General features: G+C 34.2%; 1 protein-coding gene across 1 annotated transcript in view; it reads right to left on the bottom strand.

Annotated features, from left to right (window-relative positions):
* The window catches only part of IMMP2L (inner mitochondrial membrane peptidase subunit 2), a 914,520-nt gene that overhangs the window by 211,053 nt on the left and 683,162 nt on the right, over positions 1 to 20,305 (bottom strand). Inside the window, exon 6 of the mRNA XM_061165351.1 lies at positions 5,057 to 5,159. Coding sequence (XP_061021334.1) covers positions 5,057 to 5,159 — 103 coding nt within the window. The remainder of the gene's footprint in view (positions 1 to 5,056; positions 5,160 to 20,305) is intronic.

The following is a 20,305-nucleotide window of genomic DNA, read 5'->3' as shown; positions in this document are numbered from 1 at the left end:
CACAAATCTAAAAGTCAAAGCACTTTCATATAGATTAGAAAGGTCATGCCACCTGAAATTTTATACCAAAAGTTTTTTTTTCTCCCTAATATCCTTTGGTGAATGAAATTAAAACACATTATTTATTTTAGATACTATAACCCAAGAATTTCAATCATGACATACATTCTGACAACAAATCTTTATACAGCAAGTAAAGAATGAATTTCAGTGCCTCGTGACTTAAAACTAGATTAAACTAACTGAAAGAAATTCAAAGATAGGGAAGGTACAAGCTAAATGGAGGCCATAGAAAGGGTGAAGCTATGTTTTCATCAAAAAGAATGGATATCTATGAAACCATTTCAAATATAAGTAATACAATGAATATTTATAATAAATCAAAGAAAGAATGGCTGCCTGTCTTTTTTAATCGATGAACAGTCTGCTAATCCAAAATGGTTTAAAAATCACTATTTGAAAATTCATTGCTATGTGCACACACATATAAATAAAAAGCTTGACTTTTACGAGCTTTCCTTCTAAAGCAAGCAGAAAATTCAACAATATCTATTGTAATCAGTTACTTTTGGGTGGTGGCAAAGAACATACCTCAATAGAAATTATATTAATTCCATCTACACAGAAGCAAGGATGGTAAAGGGAAAGGCCGTAAAGTCTTTGACAGAGCAAAAAATTACTAAGAGAAGTGCTTTCTGAATTTTATAAGCATTCATCGGCTATCTTTAATGCATACTCCAGTGAAATCAAGCAGCAATATGTACTGAAAAACATTTCCAGACAATAATAAAACCCTTAAAGGATACTAACAAAGTGTATTTTTCACACTGGAAATCTAAGCTAAAGTCATACATTAGTGAATCCATATTATGAGAAGATTGGACACTTTCTATCATTGTACAATGGTGATATATTCAAGAGGTTTGGTACAGAGATCTTACATAGAGACATTCATAACTGAAACATTTTCTACCCAGTCACATCTGTGATATCAATATTCTTCCCTTTGGCCATGGCACTATAAGACATTTTTAGAGAATTTAGAATGAAACTTAGAAGTCATTAGTTTAATCACCTTTATCTTATTTTTTTGAATACTTAGTTTTCTTCTGATTATAAAGATAATAAAAACTTGCTGCAGACCTTTTACAATATAGTGAAGTGCAAAAGTATAAAAAAGAATTGACCATGATCATAACTCCTGGCTCAATTAACATAACATTGCAATCCATTTTCTAGTTTCATGTATTCACTTAAAACAATATCATGAATGTGCTGTCAAATTCTTCACAAATACAGATTTTTAATGACTGCATAATATTTTATCCTATCGATGAAGCATACTTAAATTGTTTTCATATTTTAGGTTGCTGAAGGTGTTCTTTAAACATTTTTTCTATATATATATTCAAAAATACATCATTGTTTCTAGTGAACATTCTCAGCAATCTGAAATAGAAGTGCATTAAATAAATTATATGTGCTGTGGTCCATGGGGTTGTGAAGAGCTGGACATGACTGAGCGACTGAACTGAACTGATGCTCATTATATTAAATATCTACTTAAGATGAATTCAGAGGAGAGGAAATTCTTCCTTTTATACATGAAGAAATGTAGACCTTACAAGTTATGTGATTGATGAGGTCCATAACTAAAGTTATCTGATTTTCCGTTCTACTATATCTATGTTTGTAAAGGAGTCTACTGGATTCTATCCGTAAAATCATCCTCTACAAGTTAAAAGTGCAAATGTTGTATCTCATTCTGTTGAAATGCATTCTATTACTATAACAACTTTGCTATCTTTAAATTTATAACCCATTCTTCATCTTTCATCCATAAAACTATTTAATTCCTTCTTGAGCCTACATACAGTGGCAATAAACCAAATCAGAAAAGAAAATTCAAATATTAAAAAATAAATAGGAAATTTTAGAACAAATGAGGGAAAAAATAGAGTAAGACATTCTTTTCTTCTTCTTTTCTAGATTACAATTAAAAATTTACTTGAATACGGAAAAAGTCAACTCCAACATGATTACCAATAGGTAACAATTTAAAATAAATTGAAGAGATGCTATGATAAAGTAGAATTAAAATTCAAAAACTTAAAGCATGTTAAACCCAGTTAGCTACAATTCTGAAGTTATTTGGGAGGGAAACAAAGGGTAAAGACTTCAGTCAATTTCTACAAAGTCAAGATAAGCATCCTAGAGACAATTCTGGCTGATTTTAGATAGGGAGCTTACTTCCAGGAAAAGTGCATTCCCTGTTCCAAGGAGGAGAAATAAATCAACAATCCAGAAATCCTGAAACTTCCTGACCTTCCACAATCTCCAGTATTACTGATGGATAAGCCAAAAATTTCAACTGAGAATTATTGGAAAAATATAACAGCTTTCAAGTCCATATGCATTTTAAGATTTAAGATTATTTTGCCTTTTTTTAGAATTGTAAAACTTTAGTTGTTATTTTTTAGAATTATAAAAGTGTTAAAATAATTAAAATATTCAGATAACCATTAATTGGTCAAAAACATAATATGAAATCTCTGTACTCAAACATCAGAGCTTAGCTTTAAATAAAAATGGTAGGCCTTTAATTCATTTTTTTTCCCCCTCTATTCTTTTAAACTCATTTGGGAACATCATTACTAATCACTATTCCTAGTCATAAATGCTATTGGAACACAAATATGAAATCTACTGTAAGGGTAAAAATATATATACTAAAAGTCACAAATACAAATAGGTTAGTATATGATGTGACAAATGTTTTCCTTCATTCTAGTACAGGTTCTTCATCTAATTTTGACAAATAAAAACAATACAATTAAGTGAATGGAAATTTATAGTTTATTCCAACTTGTGAACCAAAAGCCATTCTGCATCTATATATTTATATCCATTAAAAAAAGAAGAAAATCACTAAATTTCAAAGTGGTTCTATGTCTCTGACTCATATTACTGGTTCAAGTTGTAAATTCAAGAATGTTTAATTTAAAAACTTGATGTAAATCAATGGCATTAAGGTCCTACACAGAATATATTTGCTAATGTTTTGCATACTATAGTTTCTTATTGTAATAAACCCAATGAGATTGTCCTTCATACAAGTTTCTCACTTTTTCTCTCTTTTTTTAAACATATAAAGGACAGAAGATATTTTCATAGCTGATATATTTTCAACTTACATAGGTCTACTTAAAGTTCAATGGTTCATAGTACTACTATGAAGTACACAGCAGGAAAGAGAACCCAGAAAGATCTACACAATAGATATGATCTTGAAGGTTGGAATTACAATTCCCAGTATTCTGGCTATCAACTCTATTATTTTTCTCTCCCAAATAAGAAAGCTCTGGAATATCAGTAACTGACAATAATACTAATTATATAGATAAGATTGCATTGGCTTCATTTAATAATAAAGAAAAAGCAACTCAATTTCAAGCTTTAGTATTTATTCTTGCTGCTAAGCTGCTTCAGTCGTGTCCAACTCTGTGCGACCCCATAGATGGCAGCCCACCAGGCTCCCCCGTCCCTGGGATTCTCCAGGCAAGAACACTGGAGTGGGTTGCCATTTCCTTCTCCAATGCATGAAAGTGAAAAGTGAATTATTTACCCCACATGTGCAACTGATAACAAAAACATTTTTAACATTTCATTTCAGAGTCACTTATCCTCACAATTAAAACCCAAACTAAAACTTACATTTTAATGTGGATTTGGCCAACATGATACACTTGATAGATTTAATTTTATTGATGAAAAAGAAATAAAACTGCTTTTAGGTGATTTATTTTCACTTTCAAGTTGCTACTAAGTTTCTACATGACAATCACTTCCACTACACTCTCCAAGGGATTCTCTACAACAATTCCAGTCTGTTCATTCCATCTCTGATACACCTTACAATGGTTAAATTGTATTTCTTTAATAATTACTGTGCAAAAGCAAGAAAGACCTTAGGTATTTTTATTATTATCATTGCAACTAGAAAAAGAAGTAGATGTCTCTTAAAGTTCCCTTCCACTTCACACATAAACACTTATCCAACCCCAAGTCTCTTGTACTTTTAGTCAAAGATGAGTAAACTGACCGCTCCTCCAGTGATGTTAATAGTGGTTCCTCACAACAGGTGAAGAAAAATGCTTTATATAGACCACCAACCATTTAGTTTTAGACAAAAGGATGTGAATAACATTTTTGCAAACCTATGTAACGGAGCTCAACATTATCTTTTACATACATGCAAGTATGGACATGTCTAGATATAGGAAAATCTAATGGGTTAAAGATCTAGGATTTTAAAGAGACACAGGTGACTAGATAACAGAATGGCAACACTTTTAACATTTCATTTCAGAGACACTTACTCTCTCAATTAAAACCCAAACCAAAGTTTATATTTTAATGTGGACTTGGCCAACATGATACATTTAACAGATTTAATCTTATTAATAAAAGAGAAATAATGCAGTTTCCATTAACTAAAATATTCTTTATATAATGAGTTATTGCAGGGGTTCATAAATAGAGCACTTCTGTATGCATTCAAAACTGAACAAAATTGTAAAATATGAATTTAGTCACATATTTTATGGAATATAAACATGGTATAAGGAACATGAGCATTTCTGTTATAAATTAAAAGCTGAAAAATGTTACTTAGCCAATATGATTTCCATTATAAATGCCTTTTAAACTACTGACTTAGAAAATTGATGTATATAGGTCTTTCAAGACCTTATTTCTGTTAAACACTAATTGAAAACATAAGGTACAAAACATCTATGTGAGAAAAAAACAACCATTTCTATTGAGATCATAGCAGGCTGAAAGCATCTTTTGGCACTTGACTGAGTTGTCTAATATATATGTCTCACTCACACACATACCTACACACCTACTGACAGCTTACGTTATCTATATGATACTTAAAAGGAAATTTTCAAACATAAAGTGTTCCACTACAAAATTTGTGGACAACGTCTGTGATGTACTTTTCTTTCTATATTTGAAATCCAATCATATCAGTAATAAAATGACTTACTGGCCCAAATGAATTACTGTCAAAACTGTGTCCATGATGATCACCTTCAACCCAGATGTGACCACGGGGGACTTTGACATAGCGGTTTTTGTGTCCCATAGTTCTAGAAATAAAAAAAATAAATAACTATTGAGAAAAGATCAGAAAAGAAAGAGCTCAAATAGGGAAGCATACAAACTCAGTAAGGACAAAACTGCTATTATAAAGAAGAACTGGGTTATTATAGGTTAAGTGTAAGGTTACTGTAGAATTTTATTTTTAAATAAGATGTGGTTCAGTTCAGTTCAGTACAGTTCAGTCGCTCAGTCGTGTCCAACTCTTTGTGACCCCATGAATCGCAGCACGACAGGCCTCCCTGTCCATCACAAACTCCCGGAGTTTACGCAAACTCATGTCCGTCGAGTCGGTGATGCCATCCAGCCATCTCATCCTCTGTCGTCCCCTTCTCCTCCTGTCCCCAGTCTCTCCCAGCATCAGGGTCTTCTCCAATGAGTCAACTCTTCACATGAGGTGGCCAAAGTATTGGAGTTTCAGCTTCAGCATCAGTCCTTCCAATGAACACCCAGGACTGATCTCCTTTAGGATGGACTGGTTGGATCTCCTTGCAGTCCAAGGGACTCTCTCAAGAGTCTTCTCCAACACCACAGTTCAAAAGCATCAATTTTTCGGTGCTCAGCTTTGTTTATAGTCCAACTCTCACATCCATACATGACCACTGGAAAAACCATAGCCTTGACTAAACAGACCTTTGTTGGCAAAGTAATGTCTCTGCTTTTTAATATGCTATCTAGGTTCGTCATAACTTTCTTCCAAGGAGTAAGCGTCTTTTAATTTCATGGCTGCAATCACCATCTGTAGTGATTTTGGAGCCCCAAAAAATAAAGTCTGACACTGTTAGAACCTGTAAACCTACCCACAGTATTTTGTTTTCATATTTTTGTAGGTAGAATTTTGTGCTTAAACAACATGCATTAACACAAGAAAATGGTTTGGTACTTAATTCATAATATCCTGTATCTTTTTTTAATAAAACCCAGTAAGCCCCAACAAAATACAGATCTACTTCATTTCTGACATTTGCTTTTACCTCATTGGCCATCTTGGCCAGCTGCAGTCTACTTTTTTAGTCAAATAAATGTCTCAAACCAAATGACAGATTTTTTATAACCTCTTAATGCTTTAAAATTCAGAATATTTAAGAAAGAAAGCTAGATGATCTCTTCAAAGACAAACTAACAATGTCAACTGAAAATTTTTGATTAGTGCCATTTGACTTTATAAATCATTCTTGAAAATGAGATACTCTTTTAACAATTTTGAAGACAGTATTTGGAGAGCAATGATCAATGACGTACATTTAGTGGAATATTCTATCTTCTGAAGCCTGACAAGAAAACAAATAAGGAAAGGCTCTCTCATACTGCATTGGTAGCATTGTAAAACGATACAAATTTTTTTCCTATTTTGCCATTTGGGGTAGATTTTTGTCAAATTTATTAATAAACTAAAATGTATGTGTCTTTTAACCTAGTTATTTACTGTTAGAAATACATTCCGAAGAAATAATGAGAAATACTAATATTTATTACCAGATATGCTCAATATAGACCTTTTACAGCAATAAAAAAGTATCTTTTTAAATAATCAATAAGGGATTGGTCACATAAATTATAGTAACCAAATAAAAGGGATGAAATTAGATTAAAAATTATCCTAAACCTATAATAATTCCTTCTCAGAGACTACTTTTTCTCTTCTTTCATTCCCAAAAGAATTCCAGAAAATATCCAGCTTAAAGAAACTTTGCAATAAATGATAGCTGAATGAATAAATGTCACTCCCAAGTCTATAGACTTAACTCAGCTCAGAGTCTGAGCTTTATACATGGTTCATGGAGGTGGAGTCTCAATCAGACCATTTTTGTTAGTAAGTTGTATATGTGCAGAAGAATACATTAAAAAGGAAAACTATACATAAATTGGTGCTATAGAAATTGAAACTATTCATTATCTAGAATGGTTTTTAATTTTCAAGATAATTTCAGTGTTGAATTACTTTGCTTTAGATCAGTAAATCATTCATGCAAGGAAGCAATGTTGTGGCCATTAGAAGCCCACAGTAACTAAATGACTGCTATTTATTTTTAATTACTGCCGGGAAGAAGAGTTTCAGCTTTTTAAAGAAAAGCAAAACCAAGTTGAGTATATCGTACTGTCATATAAATGTTCTTCAATTAAAATCAGTCAATTAGTTCTTGACATCACTACTGCTTTTATTCTGAGACTCCCTCTAAGAACTACTATCCCAACATCAAGTGTTAATGATGCGGAAAAACCCTTTTACTTACTTGTTGGCAAAGCACATTCTCCTGATAAGTCCAAATATTGGTTTACCTTATTAAATGGGCTATTTTGGCTAAGGACTTAGAAAGGAAACAATTACCCATTTTTTCTACTTAGACAATCACTCAAGCAGAATTATGAAATAAAACTAATCATCTCTGCAATGATAGGGTAGGTTTAAAGTCAAGCATATTGTTCTGGAAACTGAATCAGATATAAAACTTAGACTCAGTTTCAATGTCAAATAAACCAAGAGGTTAAGATATTTATGATAGAAAATCATAGTATCATAAAATTACCAGTGATAGTTGCACATTTTCTTGCATTGACACGCTTATTTAAAAATTTTAAATACATGCTAAAGAATGCATGGTATAAGTGCTCAACAAACATTTGGTAAATGAATGACAAAAGGAATGTATAACTGAAGAATGAAAAATACTGTCACAAAGATTGAATAATATAGTAGAAAGTGCATAGAGTCTTGAAATAGACTAAACCAGTTTTAAACTGGACGCTATTAATATTACTCACAAGTAATCCTGTGCAAGTTACTTAGTTTCCACCTCTATTTGTCCACTTTTAAAATGGAACAGATTAGACCTACCCTAAAGGGGTTGAGGGCAAGGGAAGAGGGTATCAGATGATGAGATGGCTGGATGGCATCACTGATTGAACATGAACTTGGACAAACTCAGGGAGATGGTGAGGGACAGGGAAGCCTGGCATGCTGCCGTCCATGGTGTCACAAAGAGTCAGACATGACTGGGTGACTGAACAATAACAACAACGGGGTTGAGAGAAGGCTTAAGTAGTTAGATAACAATATAACAGAGAGTATAGTCTGCAGACAGTCTATGGAGCATAGTCTGCAGACAGCCTATCTTGGAGTTGATATCTGACTTAACACTTTAAAGTTTATGTAACCTTGGGCAAGTTGATAAAGGTGTTAAATGTCAGTTATCATGTTTGCAGAATGGGGCAAATAATGGTACCTAACTCAAAAAACTGTTCTATGGATAAAAGTGGCATGTATTAAACACTTGATAAATGGATTCTCTTAGAGTTGAGACTTTCTAAGTAAAGCACTCAATGTATTTCTAATGTATAGTAAGAACTCAGTAAGCTCAGTAAGTGGTAGTTATTACTGCTATCATCTTCTTTGTCCACTATTATTTTATAATTCAGAATGTGTTCAAGCTTCTACTGCCTATTAACATCAGTCTTTTAAAATTACCTGAGCTATGCTTCAATAATTCCTTTTCCCTACATTTGCACTGGTCTTGTAGACTATTTTTAATGGTACAGTGAACCTTATTTTTTCTTTTATTCTTATGCCCTTCTGGAACATTCTAAAACTTATATGTGAAAACACAATATATATGCTTGTGCATATTCAAACATGCAGAGGGTAGTAGGTGAAAGTACAATCTACCTGTTTATGCTTTTACTTACTAATCACTTGCATATTTGAATGTTGCTATGCTAATAGAGAATGGTTTACCTAGACACTAGACAGGGTGTGAAAGAACTCTGAGCTATAGAACCCTGCTGAAATTCATCCCGTATACATAGAGTATATTTTTTTCCCTCAGGTTTCAATCTAACTTTTTAAAAAATAACCCAAAGTAGCTTTGAAAAATATGATGTTAAAATATTGAGCTGGTTCTCTTTAGGACTGCCAAAGAAATATAATACTCCTAATAGAATATCTCTAGAGAAGGAATTTTAAATAGCTCTATGCTCCTGAATTCACATAAAAGAAAGACAAGATAATCTTTTAGGTGATTTAACAGTTAAGTGAGGTGTCAGCCTACAAGGTTGTATGAATCTACGGGTTGCAAATAATTTTGATTTTGACAGTCAAAAATGAATTCTGTATGGTATTCTAACTACCTATCTACAAAAAGGCATTTTTTTGTACTAGTTTTACCAAGACAAGTTACCTAGGTCTTATAAATGGAATGAAGAATGATTGCTTCCAATTTGATTTGACCTTGAAAACAATGTTTTTTTAAGTCTCTGAATCTTTTCAGTCATCAGTTGAACACAAAATTGTCTATGTAATCCTTGATGTCACAAGAAGGAAACAAATTCATATTTAAAGTATCTCATAAGCACAAACACATGTATATTCTTAATGTGGGTAATCAGTATTAATAAATAATGATTGTTTAAGGTATTTTTAATTATTTTTCAAATAATTAATTTATTTTACTGTGCAAAGTAGATGCTGCCCTGAGGGTGTTCACTGGACACTCCCAGGATCCTAGACCCCTGAGTTTTCATTGTCAAGAAGGAATTAGGAGTACAGAGTTCAGGACTGTGTAAGATCAAGAGCTAGAACCAGGTTGCTTTTATCATCATTAATAGACTGGACTAGGAAAAAAGATACCTATCATCAGGAAAGGAAAATGAAAAGAACATTGCCTATCTAAGGCAGGGGTCCCCAAACTTCAGGATCTAATACCTGATAATCTGAGGTGGAACAGAAGAAAGAACAATAGAAATAAAATACTCAATAAATGCAATGCACTTGAATCATCCTGAAACCAACCCTGCTCCCAGTCCATGGAAAAACTGTCTTCCACAAAACTGGTCCCTGGTGTCAAAAAGGTTGGGGGTTGCTGATCTAGGGTGATTTCTGGAAGGGAAAAGATTCTCCCTTGAGAATCCCCATACCACTCTCAAGGTGTGATTGGGGTTCAGATTCACAGTGCTTATGGTTTGGAACAGTTAAGAATTAATTTGAATTGACTCCAAGAATCTGGCAGAAGGAACTATAAATCTCTTCAGGGATAATCTGTCAATTCAGAGTTCGAGTTTTCAAGTTTTCTATAGATAAGTTCCTACCAGTAGGCATTTACTATCCAAAGACAGAACTCACAATGAAGTAGTCAGCATTAATGAGTAAGAAAGTATGTTAGTCATTCAGTCGTGTCCAACCCCATGGACTGTAGCCCTCGAGCCTCCTCTGTACATAGAATTTTCTAGGCAAGAAAACTGGAGTAGGTAGGCTTTCCTTTCTCTGGGAGATCTTCCTGACCCAGGATGACTATAAATGAAAGAAAGAAGAACTGGCTTAGACTTTAGCATGGAGAGGTAAGGAAATGAAAAGTAGGAGAGATGGAGAATGTTATTAGAAAATGTAATGTCAGTGTAATTAGAGTCCCATAGGAAGAGAATAAAAAAGGAACAAGGAAAGAACATTTGAGAGATAGTAACAGAATTTTCTACAACTGATAAAAGCATGACTTACAGCTTCTGTAATCAAAGTAAACCACAAGTAAGATAAATAAATAGAAAGAAATCACACTGTGATATCTGTAATAAAACTGCAGAACACTAAGGAACTCCTCTTCCCTAAAAATTTTATAAAAGCTGCCAGACAAAAAAGAAAAGATTACTTTCAAAGGAACAATGACCTGCCAACAGAGTTTCCTTGTTAATATAGAAACATAATTCAGCAATTTTAAGTATAAAATTCAATGAGTTTTCAAAATCTACCCAAGCACCTAATCACTAGATCAATATATGAAACACCTGAATCATCCAAAAATGTTTCCTCATGCCCTTCCCCAAGCAAATCTGCTTCATCTCCATCCTTGGCTCCCAGTTGAGCTTTCTGTCACTATATTGTTCAGTTGCTCAGTCATGTCCAACTCTTTACAATCCCATGGACTGCAGCACACCAGGCTTCCCTGTTCTTCACCATCTCCTGGAACTTGCTCAAACTCATGGCCATTAAGTCAGTGATGCAATGTAACCATTTCATCCTGTCATCCCCTTCCTAGAATTTTATATAAATGGAATTATTCCATATGCATTCCTTTATTTGCATTCCTTTGCTTTCTAATGTAGTCTATTTGCTTTTGAGATTAATCCATTTTGCTGCATATATTAGTCATTTGTTACTTGTTTCTTAATATTATACTATTATAGAGATATGTCAATAACAATTAGTTTATCAATCAGTAGTTCATGGACACTTGGGTTACTTCCAGTTTTTGGCTATTATCAATAAAGCAGCAATGAACATAAAAATATTTGTGTGGATACATGTTTTCATTTCTCCTGGGTAAATATCTACAAGTGAAATAGCTAAGTCATACAGTAACTGAATGTTTAACCATACAGCAAATTTGTCAAACTGACTTTCAAAGCAACTGTACCAATAGTATGTGAGTTCCAGTTGTTCCACAAACATTTATGATGTTGTTGTTCAGTCACTAAGTTGTGTCCTACTCTGCGACTCCATGGACTGCAGATCACAAGGCTTCCCTGTCCTTCATGATCTCCTGGAGTTTGCTTAAATTCATGTCCATTGAATTGGTGATGCTATCTAACCATCTTATCCTCTGTCACTTCCTTCTCCTCTTGCCCTCAATTTTTCCCACTATCAGGGTCTTTTGCAATGAGTCAGCTTTTTGCATCAGGTGGCTAAAGTACTGGAGCTTCAGCTTTGGCATCAGTTTTTCCAGTGAATACTCAGGGATGATTTCCTTTAGGATTGACTGGTTTGATCTCCCTGCAGTCCATGGGACTCTCAAGACTCTTCTCTAGCACCCCAGTTCGAAAGCATCAATTCTTTGGTGCTCAGTCTTCTTTATAGTCCAACTCTCACATCTGTCCATGACTACTGGAAAAAATCAGAACTTTAAATATAGGGACCTTTATTGAGAAAATGACATCTCTGCTTTGTTGGTCCTTTAATGGACCGGAACCTGGTGGTCCGGAGTCCACGATAAGAAAGTAAGAGAGAGAAAGAGGCTGACACCTCCTGGTTTACGCAGAAAGCCAACAGAGTCCTGTTCTTAGGGCTTGAGCTGCTGCACGTAGGCACCAGGCACCCTCTCAAGTGGGCCTTAGAAGCCCGGGCAAGAAAGTGAGCTCAGTGGGCCTCCGCGCTCCAAGGAATTAGTCAGAAATAGAGAGAGAGAGAAAGATAGAAAGAAGGAATAGAAAGAAAGAAGGGGAAGAAAGAAGGGGAAGAAAGGGAGGAAAGAAAAGAAAGAAAGAAAGACACAGGGACCAAAGCTCTGATGGGGCAAAGGTGTTTTAATCAACATGGCATGGGCATATATACTATCTTACAATGTCGTTATTCTCAGCAAAGATAAAGATTAAAATTCCAGACTTAACAAAACATAAGATGATCCCTATAAGAGAGAGTTGCAGACAATCACCTTTTCATAAGAAGGAAGAGGGTACTTATCACTGTAGTGAGAAATGCCTGGGTTCCTCAGCCCCGGGAAAGGCATGCCTCTCCTCTTAATTCCTGAATATTCAGGAATCAATAAGGGCCAGAGGGTTCCTGGCAGATCCAAAACAGCACACAGGAAGCCTTCTGTTAAATGCTTCCTGACACTGCTTTTTAGTCACCATCCACAGTGATTTTGGGGCCCAAGAAAAGGAAATCTGTTACTCCTTCCACATTTTCTCCTTTTATTTGCCATGAAACCAGACGCCATGATCCTAGTTTTTTCAATGTTGAATTTGAAGCCAGTTTTTTTACTCTCCTCTTTCACTCTCATCAAGAGGCTCTTTAGTTTCTCTTTACTTTTTGCCATTAGACTGGTATCATCTGCATACTTGAGGTTGTTGATATTTCTCACCACACACTAACACTTGATAAATACCATTCTTTTAAATTTCAGTGGCTGTGGTTTAGTTGTTAAATCACGTCCCAGGGACTGTAGCTTGCCAGGCTCCTTTGTCCATGGGATTTCCTAAGCTAGAATACTGGAGTGGGTTGCCATTTCCTTCTCCAGGGGACCTTCCCAACTCAGGGAGCAAGTTCACATCTCCTGTTTGGCAGGTGGTTCCCTACAGTGAAGGTTGATTTTTTACTGACTGAGCTGGCAGGGGGCGTATACTGGATGTAATGTGCATTTCCCTAGTGATTAGTGATTTGGAGTGCTGACTTATCTTTGCTTTCTTCATGGGTGAAATATCTATTAAATTTCTTAAAAATTAAATATTTTTTGTTTGCCTTTTTATTATTTAGTTGTATGATTTCTTTATACAGTCTGTGTAAAACTTACCAGAGTTTTGGCAAGTATTTCTTTCTAATATGTGGCTTTTTTTTTTTTTTTTTCATTTTCTTAACTGTCTTTTTCTTCAAAGAACAAATATAGTAAATATTGATGAAGTTCACTTAGCCAATTCTTTTTCTTTCATGGTATGTGCCTTTTATACTTTAAGAAATCTTTGCCTAAACCAAAATCACAAAGATTCTCTCCTTTTTATTCCCGTGTTTTATAGTTTTAGTACTTATAAAAAATACAGTAAGAAAGTTCAAATTTATTTTTCTTTATTTCATCTTTCTTTTCTTTTCTTTTTGCATGTGGAAATCCAAATTTTCTAGCACTCTTCTTTGAAAACATTATCCTTTCTTTATTAAATTATCTTTTGCTTTGGACTGAGTCATGTGCCTTCAGAATTCATATGTTGAACTCTACCTTCCAGTATGATGACATTTGGAGATGGGGGCTTTTGGGAGGTTTATTATGTTTAAATGAGGTCTTAAAGGCTAGGGTCCTTATGATGGGATTAGTGCTTTTATTAGAAGAGACCACAGAAGTGCTCATCCCCTGCCTGCTTCTCTACTACATGAACACTTATACTAATAACATGTAGGAAAGGAGAAACATGTTTGGAAATAAATTTTCCAAACTGGTGGTTCAGACAGTAAAGAGCCTGCCTGCAATGTGGGAGACCCAGGTTCAGTCCCTGGGTCGGAAAGATCCCCTGAAGAAGGAATGGCAATGGCATTCCAGTACTCTTGCCTGGGAAATCCCATGGACATAGGAGCCTGGCAGGCTACAGTCCATGGGGTCCCAAAGAGTCAGACACGACTAAGTGACCAATACTCAACTCAACGGAAGAGTAGGCATAGTTATTACCTTTAGACTTTGTTAACTACATACTTTAAAAGTTTTAAGAGTAATAATGTTAATGCAGTGTATAACTTCCAAGTCAAATAAGAAATAGTATTTAAAAATATCCATTAAGGCAAAAGAATGCGAGAGAAAATGAGAAAAATGGGGAAAGTAAGATCAACAGAAAGCACAAAAATCAGTTGGCATATAAATATATCAGTGGTCATAATAAAAGTAAATGAACTAATCTACCTGTCTGGAGAAAAAAAAACTGTGCAACTAAGGAAAAATTCTAGTTATGTGCTGCTTATAAGAGAGATTCACAAAGCAAAAGGACATAGATACATAGAGAACTGCACAATATAATAATATACTATAATTAATATCAGGCAAAATGCAAACAGATTTCTGAGATAAGACAAGTTGCAATAGAACCTGATCATGGAACACGATTGATGTCTATTTTACCCTATAGAAGGATTTTAAGCAGGAAAGTGAGCCTAGAAGTCTTTAATGAATAAAGTTAAATTTTGTTCCTAAAGTCCATGGTTGGGGTACTATTCTAAAAACTACAAATAATTCTGTTACCACGACAAGACAAGCTTTTTGCTATTCAATTCTCTCTTGCCAGTATACATGTTGCCAATCATTATGTTGTTTAGTAATTAAATGCTGAAATATGGAGACTCAATACTCCTTTCTGTGGAGCTTGACTTGAATTAGAAATGAAATATATGCAATTAATAGAGGCTGAATTTAAGCAAATTAAGTGATAAAATTTGTAGGAAGTTCAATCGCATATAGCTAACTATAAGCATTATGTCTTTTAGGATCACAGTTGGAAAGACCCTAGCAGTGATCTAACATAACTCCTCTTTGCACAGACAAAATGGATGCAAAAAGCATGCAGGTGAAATCACCTAACTAGTCAGTGGCAGGGCAAAGGCAGGCAATGAAATCCAGATTCCATAATTTCCTTTCCATTGCGTGAATCATAAGTACTTCAAATTTCAAAGAATATGTCTTAACATCTTTTGCTGAAAAAAATTTAATGTCATTTTCTAAATAGACTATAGCCTGTTGCTAGGTAATCAGAGAAAATCTATTTAGCTCATTTAAATTAAAAATTAGATTTATACATCTTCACAATAAAGTTACAGAATTAATTTTATAAATTTAATATGAATGCTCCTACTACAGCTAAGAATTTTTTGAGCAATGGATATTCTTGATATATTTTTTCTAAATTTGAATTATAGGAGTGTGTGACAAAAATTAATTGTGACAATTTCTTTAATACATAGAATGTTTTCTCCTGTTAAACATGCATTCTGAAAATACTGTGTTCATAAAAATCAATTCAACTGTTAGTGAGAACTGGAGAACGATATCAACAATCAGATTCCACCGATGCTGTATCAGGCACATATTTAACCCATACTGAGGCCATGTCGATTGATCCAGCAATGGGGTGGCAGTTTATGCTATGTTATTTCATGTATTATGGTTAGTTTGTGAAGATAGGTTATGAACAGCATAAAGGTGTGGGCCAGAGCATGGAGAAGAATAAGATCCTGTCCCTTCTACCAAGACTGTAACTTACACCATGATTCAAAACATAAGCTACAAAGTGAAAGTGAAGTTGCTCAGTCATTTCCCACTCTTTGCAACCCTATGGACTGTAGCCTACCAGGTTCCTCCATTGATGGGATTTTCCAGGCAAGAATACTGGAGTGGGTTGCCATTTCCTTCTCCAGGAGATCTTCCCAACCCAGGGATTGAACCTGGTCTCCCACATTGTAGGCAGACACTGTACCGTCTGAGCCACCAGGGAAGTCATAAGCCACAAAGCAGGCTATAAATAAATAAATATATATATAAATACACATATATACATATACAATCTAAATTACTACAAACAAAATTTCACAAGTTGGAAGCATCTGCCAGAAAATAATTGGTGAGTGAAGGATTATATAAGTGAACGAACGTCAAATGTTGCTAACTGCATAGGTGTTCAAAGTATGGGGTTGTTTTAGCCTGGAATAGTCAGAAAAGGCATTGCGTCTCTTTGAATCAAGATGTGAAGAACAGATAAAAACTTAAAGGTAAAGAACATAGTGTGGATTTCAAATCCCATTCACTTACAGACCAAAAAAAAAGGATTTCTTTTTTCTTACTACATTATTTTCTGGAGATACGCCACTGTAAAATAAGGGAGATATTTTATAAATCACTTTCTAATTAAGACATTCAGTTGTTATATAGAAAAATGAAATGTATTTAAATTATTTTATTCTAAAAGCATATTACTGATTTTTCTCTTAAATATTCTATATGCTATTATAGTATACCCTAACTTAGATCATATTGAGTCAAAAATTTTAAGGCAAATATATTATTGAATGATAGCATAATTATAAACATTATATAAGCTATCGGAATATATAAATGATAAATCCATACAGAAAATAATGTATCTAACTCACATATATTAAAAATTTTTTTGCTAAAATGATCATCAATTACATGAAATGTCAAAGATGTAAATACCATAATCAGCAGATCTTATCACATAATAAAAATAGTGACTTAGATTGTTATTCCATGCATGGCTTCCTAGCAAACCAATTTAAATAGAACAGTGAACTTGTAATGCATAATTTTATTTTTCAGAAAAATCAATATGTATTATAAATGGTATTGCTGCACTTGTTTACAAAGTTCTCTTTTGAAATAATTTCCTGGGTGTCCACTTCATTCATCATTTAGTTTCAAGGGTTTTTCCCACATGCTAGTTTTAAAGCGGGGAGGGACACATTTCAGTGCTTTTTTAAAGTAAGGTCCAATAACACCTAGATATTAGAGAAACTATGAACAATTTTCCTTCTGTTTGTTCTAATCTGTTTTATAACTTTAACTTTTTAGTGTTAAAAGAAATGGTTACTATTTATTCCCTACAAACAAAATTAATGACCCTTTGAATTAATTACCAGTAAAATAAAATATAAATGCCTCAGAGCTAAGGAGATCATAAAACAAGGGGTCTTCTTTAAAAGTATCTCTTTAGAATAGGTGCAATAGATAATTTTAAAGCTGGAAAGCAGTGTGGCAGAGGGAAAATTAATGGGGGCTCCCCAGCTAAACAGACTTTAGGTTGAACTCCAGATGTGCCACTTTCTACTTGCACGGCCTTGAGTTCACCTGTTGTAACAGAGGATAATACTATCTGCTTCATAGAGGTGTGACGAGAGATGAGATAATGCATTAACATTTTTAGAATAGTATCTGGCAGAATAAACTCCAATAAATGGTCATCTTTATTATCAGAATTAAGGAATAAGCGTAGCTGTTCTTATGATACAGTAATTAATGCAGCTAGGAAAACAAAAAAGCTTTTCTAAATCAAATTAATTCCACATATATTTATTAAGTACCCAGTGGTGTCTGGAGAAGGGACTGGCAACCCACTCCAGTATTCTTTGCCTGGAGAATCCATGGACAGAGAAGCCTGGTGGGCTACAGTCCACAGGATGGCAAAGAGTCAGACACGACTTAGTGACTAACACACACCCCCCTCAGTGATATCAAGAAACTGTTATGCACTAGTGATGGAAACATAAATATGACACAGTCCTTCCCTGGAACAATTTGTAGCTTAGCCAGGTAAATAGACAACTTTTTAAAATGTACAATTTCAACTCAAAGTGGTAAGTCAATGTTATAGGGGCAGAGAGGGCAAATTAAGGAGCTGGGCAAGAGGATATCCAAGTCAGCTAGGATTACTGGGTAGTTTTTCAGGAAAAGCTGACACTTTTCATACATGATACCCATAATTCTGAAATTAACTATCAACATCTATGAATCACATGATGAATATAAATTATCAGCATCCCTGAACCACCAAATTGAAGTCAAGGAATAATTTTGCAACTGTGGATGAAGAACATCATCTGCCACATCAGTAAACAAAGGATTTCAAGCCACAAGCCACTAAGGCAGCCCTGTCCCAGGCCCTGACTGTGTGCCCTGAGAGGGTTCAGGGTGGGAAGGCAGGATACTGGCCCTAAACAGTTAAAGCATAAATCAAAGAAGTGATTTTAATGAGCCCTGACAGACTCTGGCAATCTTCCTATATAGAGAAAAGCACTAAATTCATTAACTTGAGATGCCTGGCTTTCTTTAATTAACAGTAATCTTTTGATGTCCTGAGTATCTGGGTTTTGTTGTGAAACCCCTGTGTATTGACTCCTCCCTTACCTCTTGGGAGCAGTCGCTCAGCATTACCTGAAAGGCTGCCTCCCAGTCTTCAGAAAATATTCGAATAAAACATAATTCTCAACTTTCAGGTTGTGCTTTTCTTTTTTCAATTTATACAACCAATTAAAAACCATTTTAAATCATTTTAAAAAAGAATTTGAAAGCTATATGTATAAGCTACAATTGAGGAAAGCTTTTTAAAGCAAGACTAAAGCCAAAATTATAAAATAAAATATACACATACCTGAATATTTAAGAATTAAAAACTTTTTGTATCATAAGGTTTAAAGTCAACAAATTAACACTACTTTGAAAGGAAACACTGCACAAATGACATACAAAGGGATAATACCTATACCATAAAGGAGCTCTCACAAAGTCACTTACATTAAAAAAAAGAAAGGGAAAAACAATCCAACAGAAAATGGGTACAAGATATAAATAGGCAAGTTACAGATGAGACATATGAAAAATTCACTAGCAGTCAGGAAAATACAAATTAGAGTAAACACAAGATAATACGTTACAATCAACAGTTGAAAAATTAAAAAACAGCTTTAACATCTGCAGGTGACAGAGGTATAGGAAAAGCATACTCTTTTACTGGCAACAATATGAAGATTTATAATCTTTTTGGAAAAGAATCTGGCAACACCTATAAAATTCTAAAATTTCATTTGTCTTATGACCTAGTAATTCCACTACTGGGATTCAATGCCATAAAAATGCTTGTATAAGGACACAGGTAGAACAATGGTTATTACAACATTGTTCATGATGGCAAAAAAAAAAAAAAAAAATATTTGGAAGCAAAGATAATGACTACAGAGGAATGATTTAAGAAATGATGCCTGACTCCATGTCACAGAATGCTATACAACCCAGAAAAAGAACAATAAAGCTATTTATAAACACTCGAGAGATTTTTCCAAAAGTATTGTTAAATGATAAAGTAGAAAAGCGCATGTGCTATTTCTACTTTTGTGAAAAAATGATGACAAAATGTCACCATATATGTAAATGTGAATATAGGAAGTATTTTGTCAGAACAAAGAAAACCACATTCAGAAGAGGCTGCAGATCTGAGAGGTGGGTGGGGAAACCAATACAAAGGAGAAAGAAGGAAGAGTAAAGACAAAAAAGAAACACACTCAAAAAAATCAAAGAGCATTTCTAAATAAAGCATTATGATACTACCATATTTATGCCTTCCTGTAAACTTTAAGTAGATTCATATAAAAAATAACTAAAATAGACAAAATGCAAATATATTTATATGTGTGTGTGTGTGTGTGTATAAATGCAAAACATAAACATTTAGAGATGAGCTAAAAAGCATTGTTTTATAGCAGGGAAACTAGAGAAAAAATAACAATAAGGAGTAAAACAGACACTAATTTATAAAAGCCAGAAATGTTACTTGGATGTAATATTACCAGAGGTCCTCCCACTTGGGGTCTTTCCTCTTAGGCTGAATGCATCAGCAGATAAATGTTGCAGTGGGGCAGGGACAAAGGGTATACCAGTTTATGGAAATATCTTTCATTTTGCTATACATAAGGGTCTTTAAGTAGTCACTCACCATACTAAGCAAAGGATCTGTCAAATGTCATTCCAGTAAGAAATCTATTAAGATAAGTCATTTCTATTCAAGTAGTGGTTATGAAATGCCTTTGTATTTAAAAGTCAAAAATTTAGATTTGTCCACAGATACTGAAAGTTGGGGAAGGCAAATTTTCACCTCTGCCCTCTTAGAATTTTCAGCA

The sequence above is a fragment of the Dama dama genome, chromosome 18, assembly GCF_033118175.1.
Source record: "Dama dama isolate Ldn47 chromosome 18, ASM3311817v1, whole genome shotgun sequence".
Classification (NCBI taxonomy): Eukaryota; Metazoa; Chordata; class Mammalia; order Artiodactyla; family Cervidae; genus Dama; species Dama dama.
The sequence above is the reverse complement of the archived record's forward strand: the minus strand, read 5'-3'. Positions and strand labels throughout refer to the sequence as shown.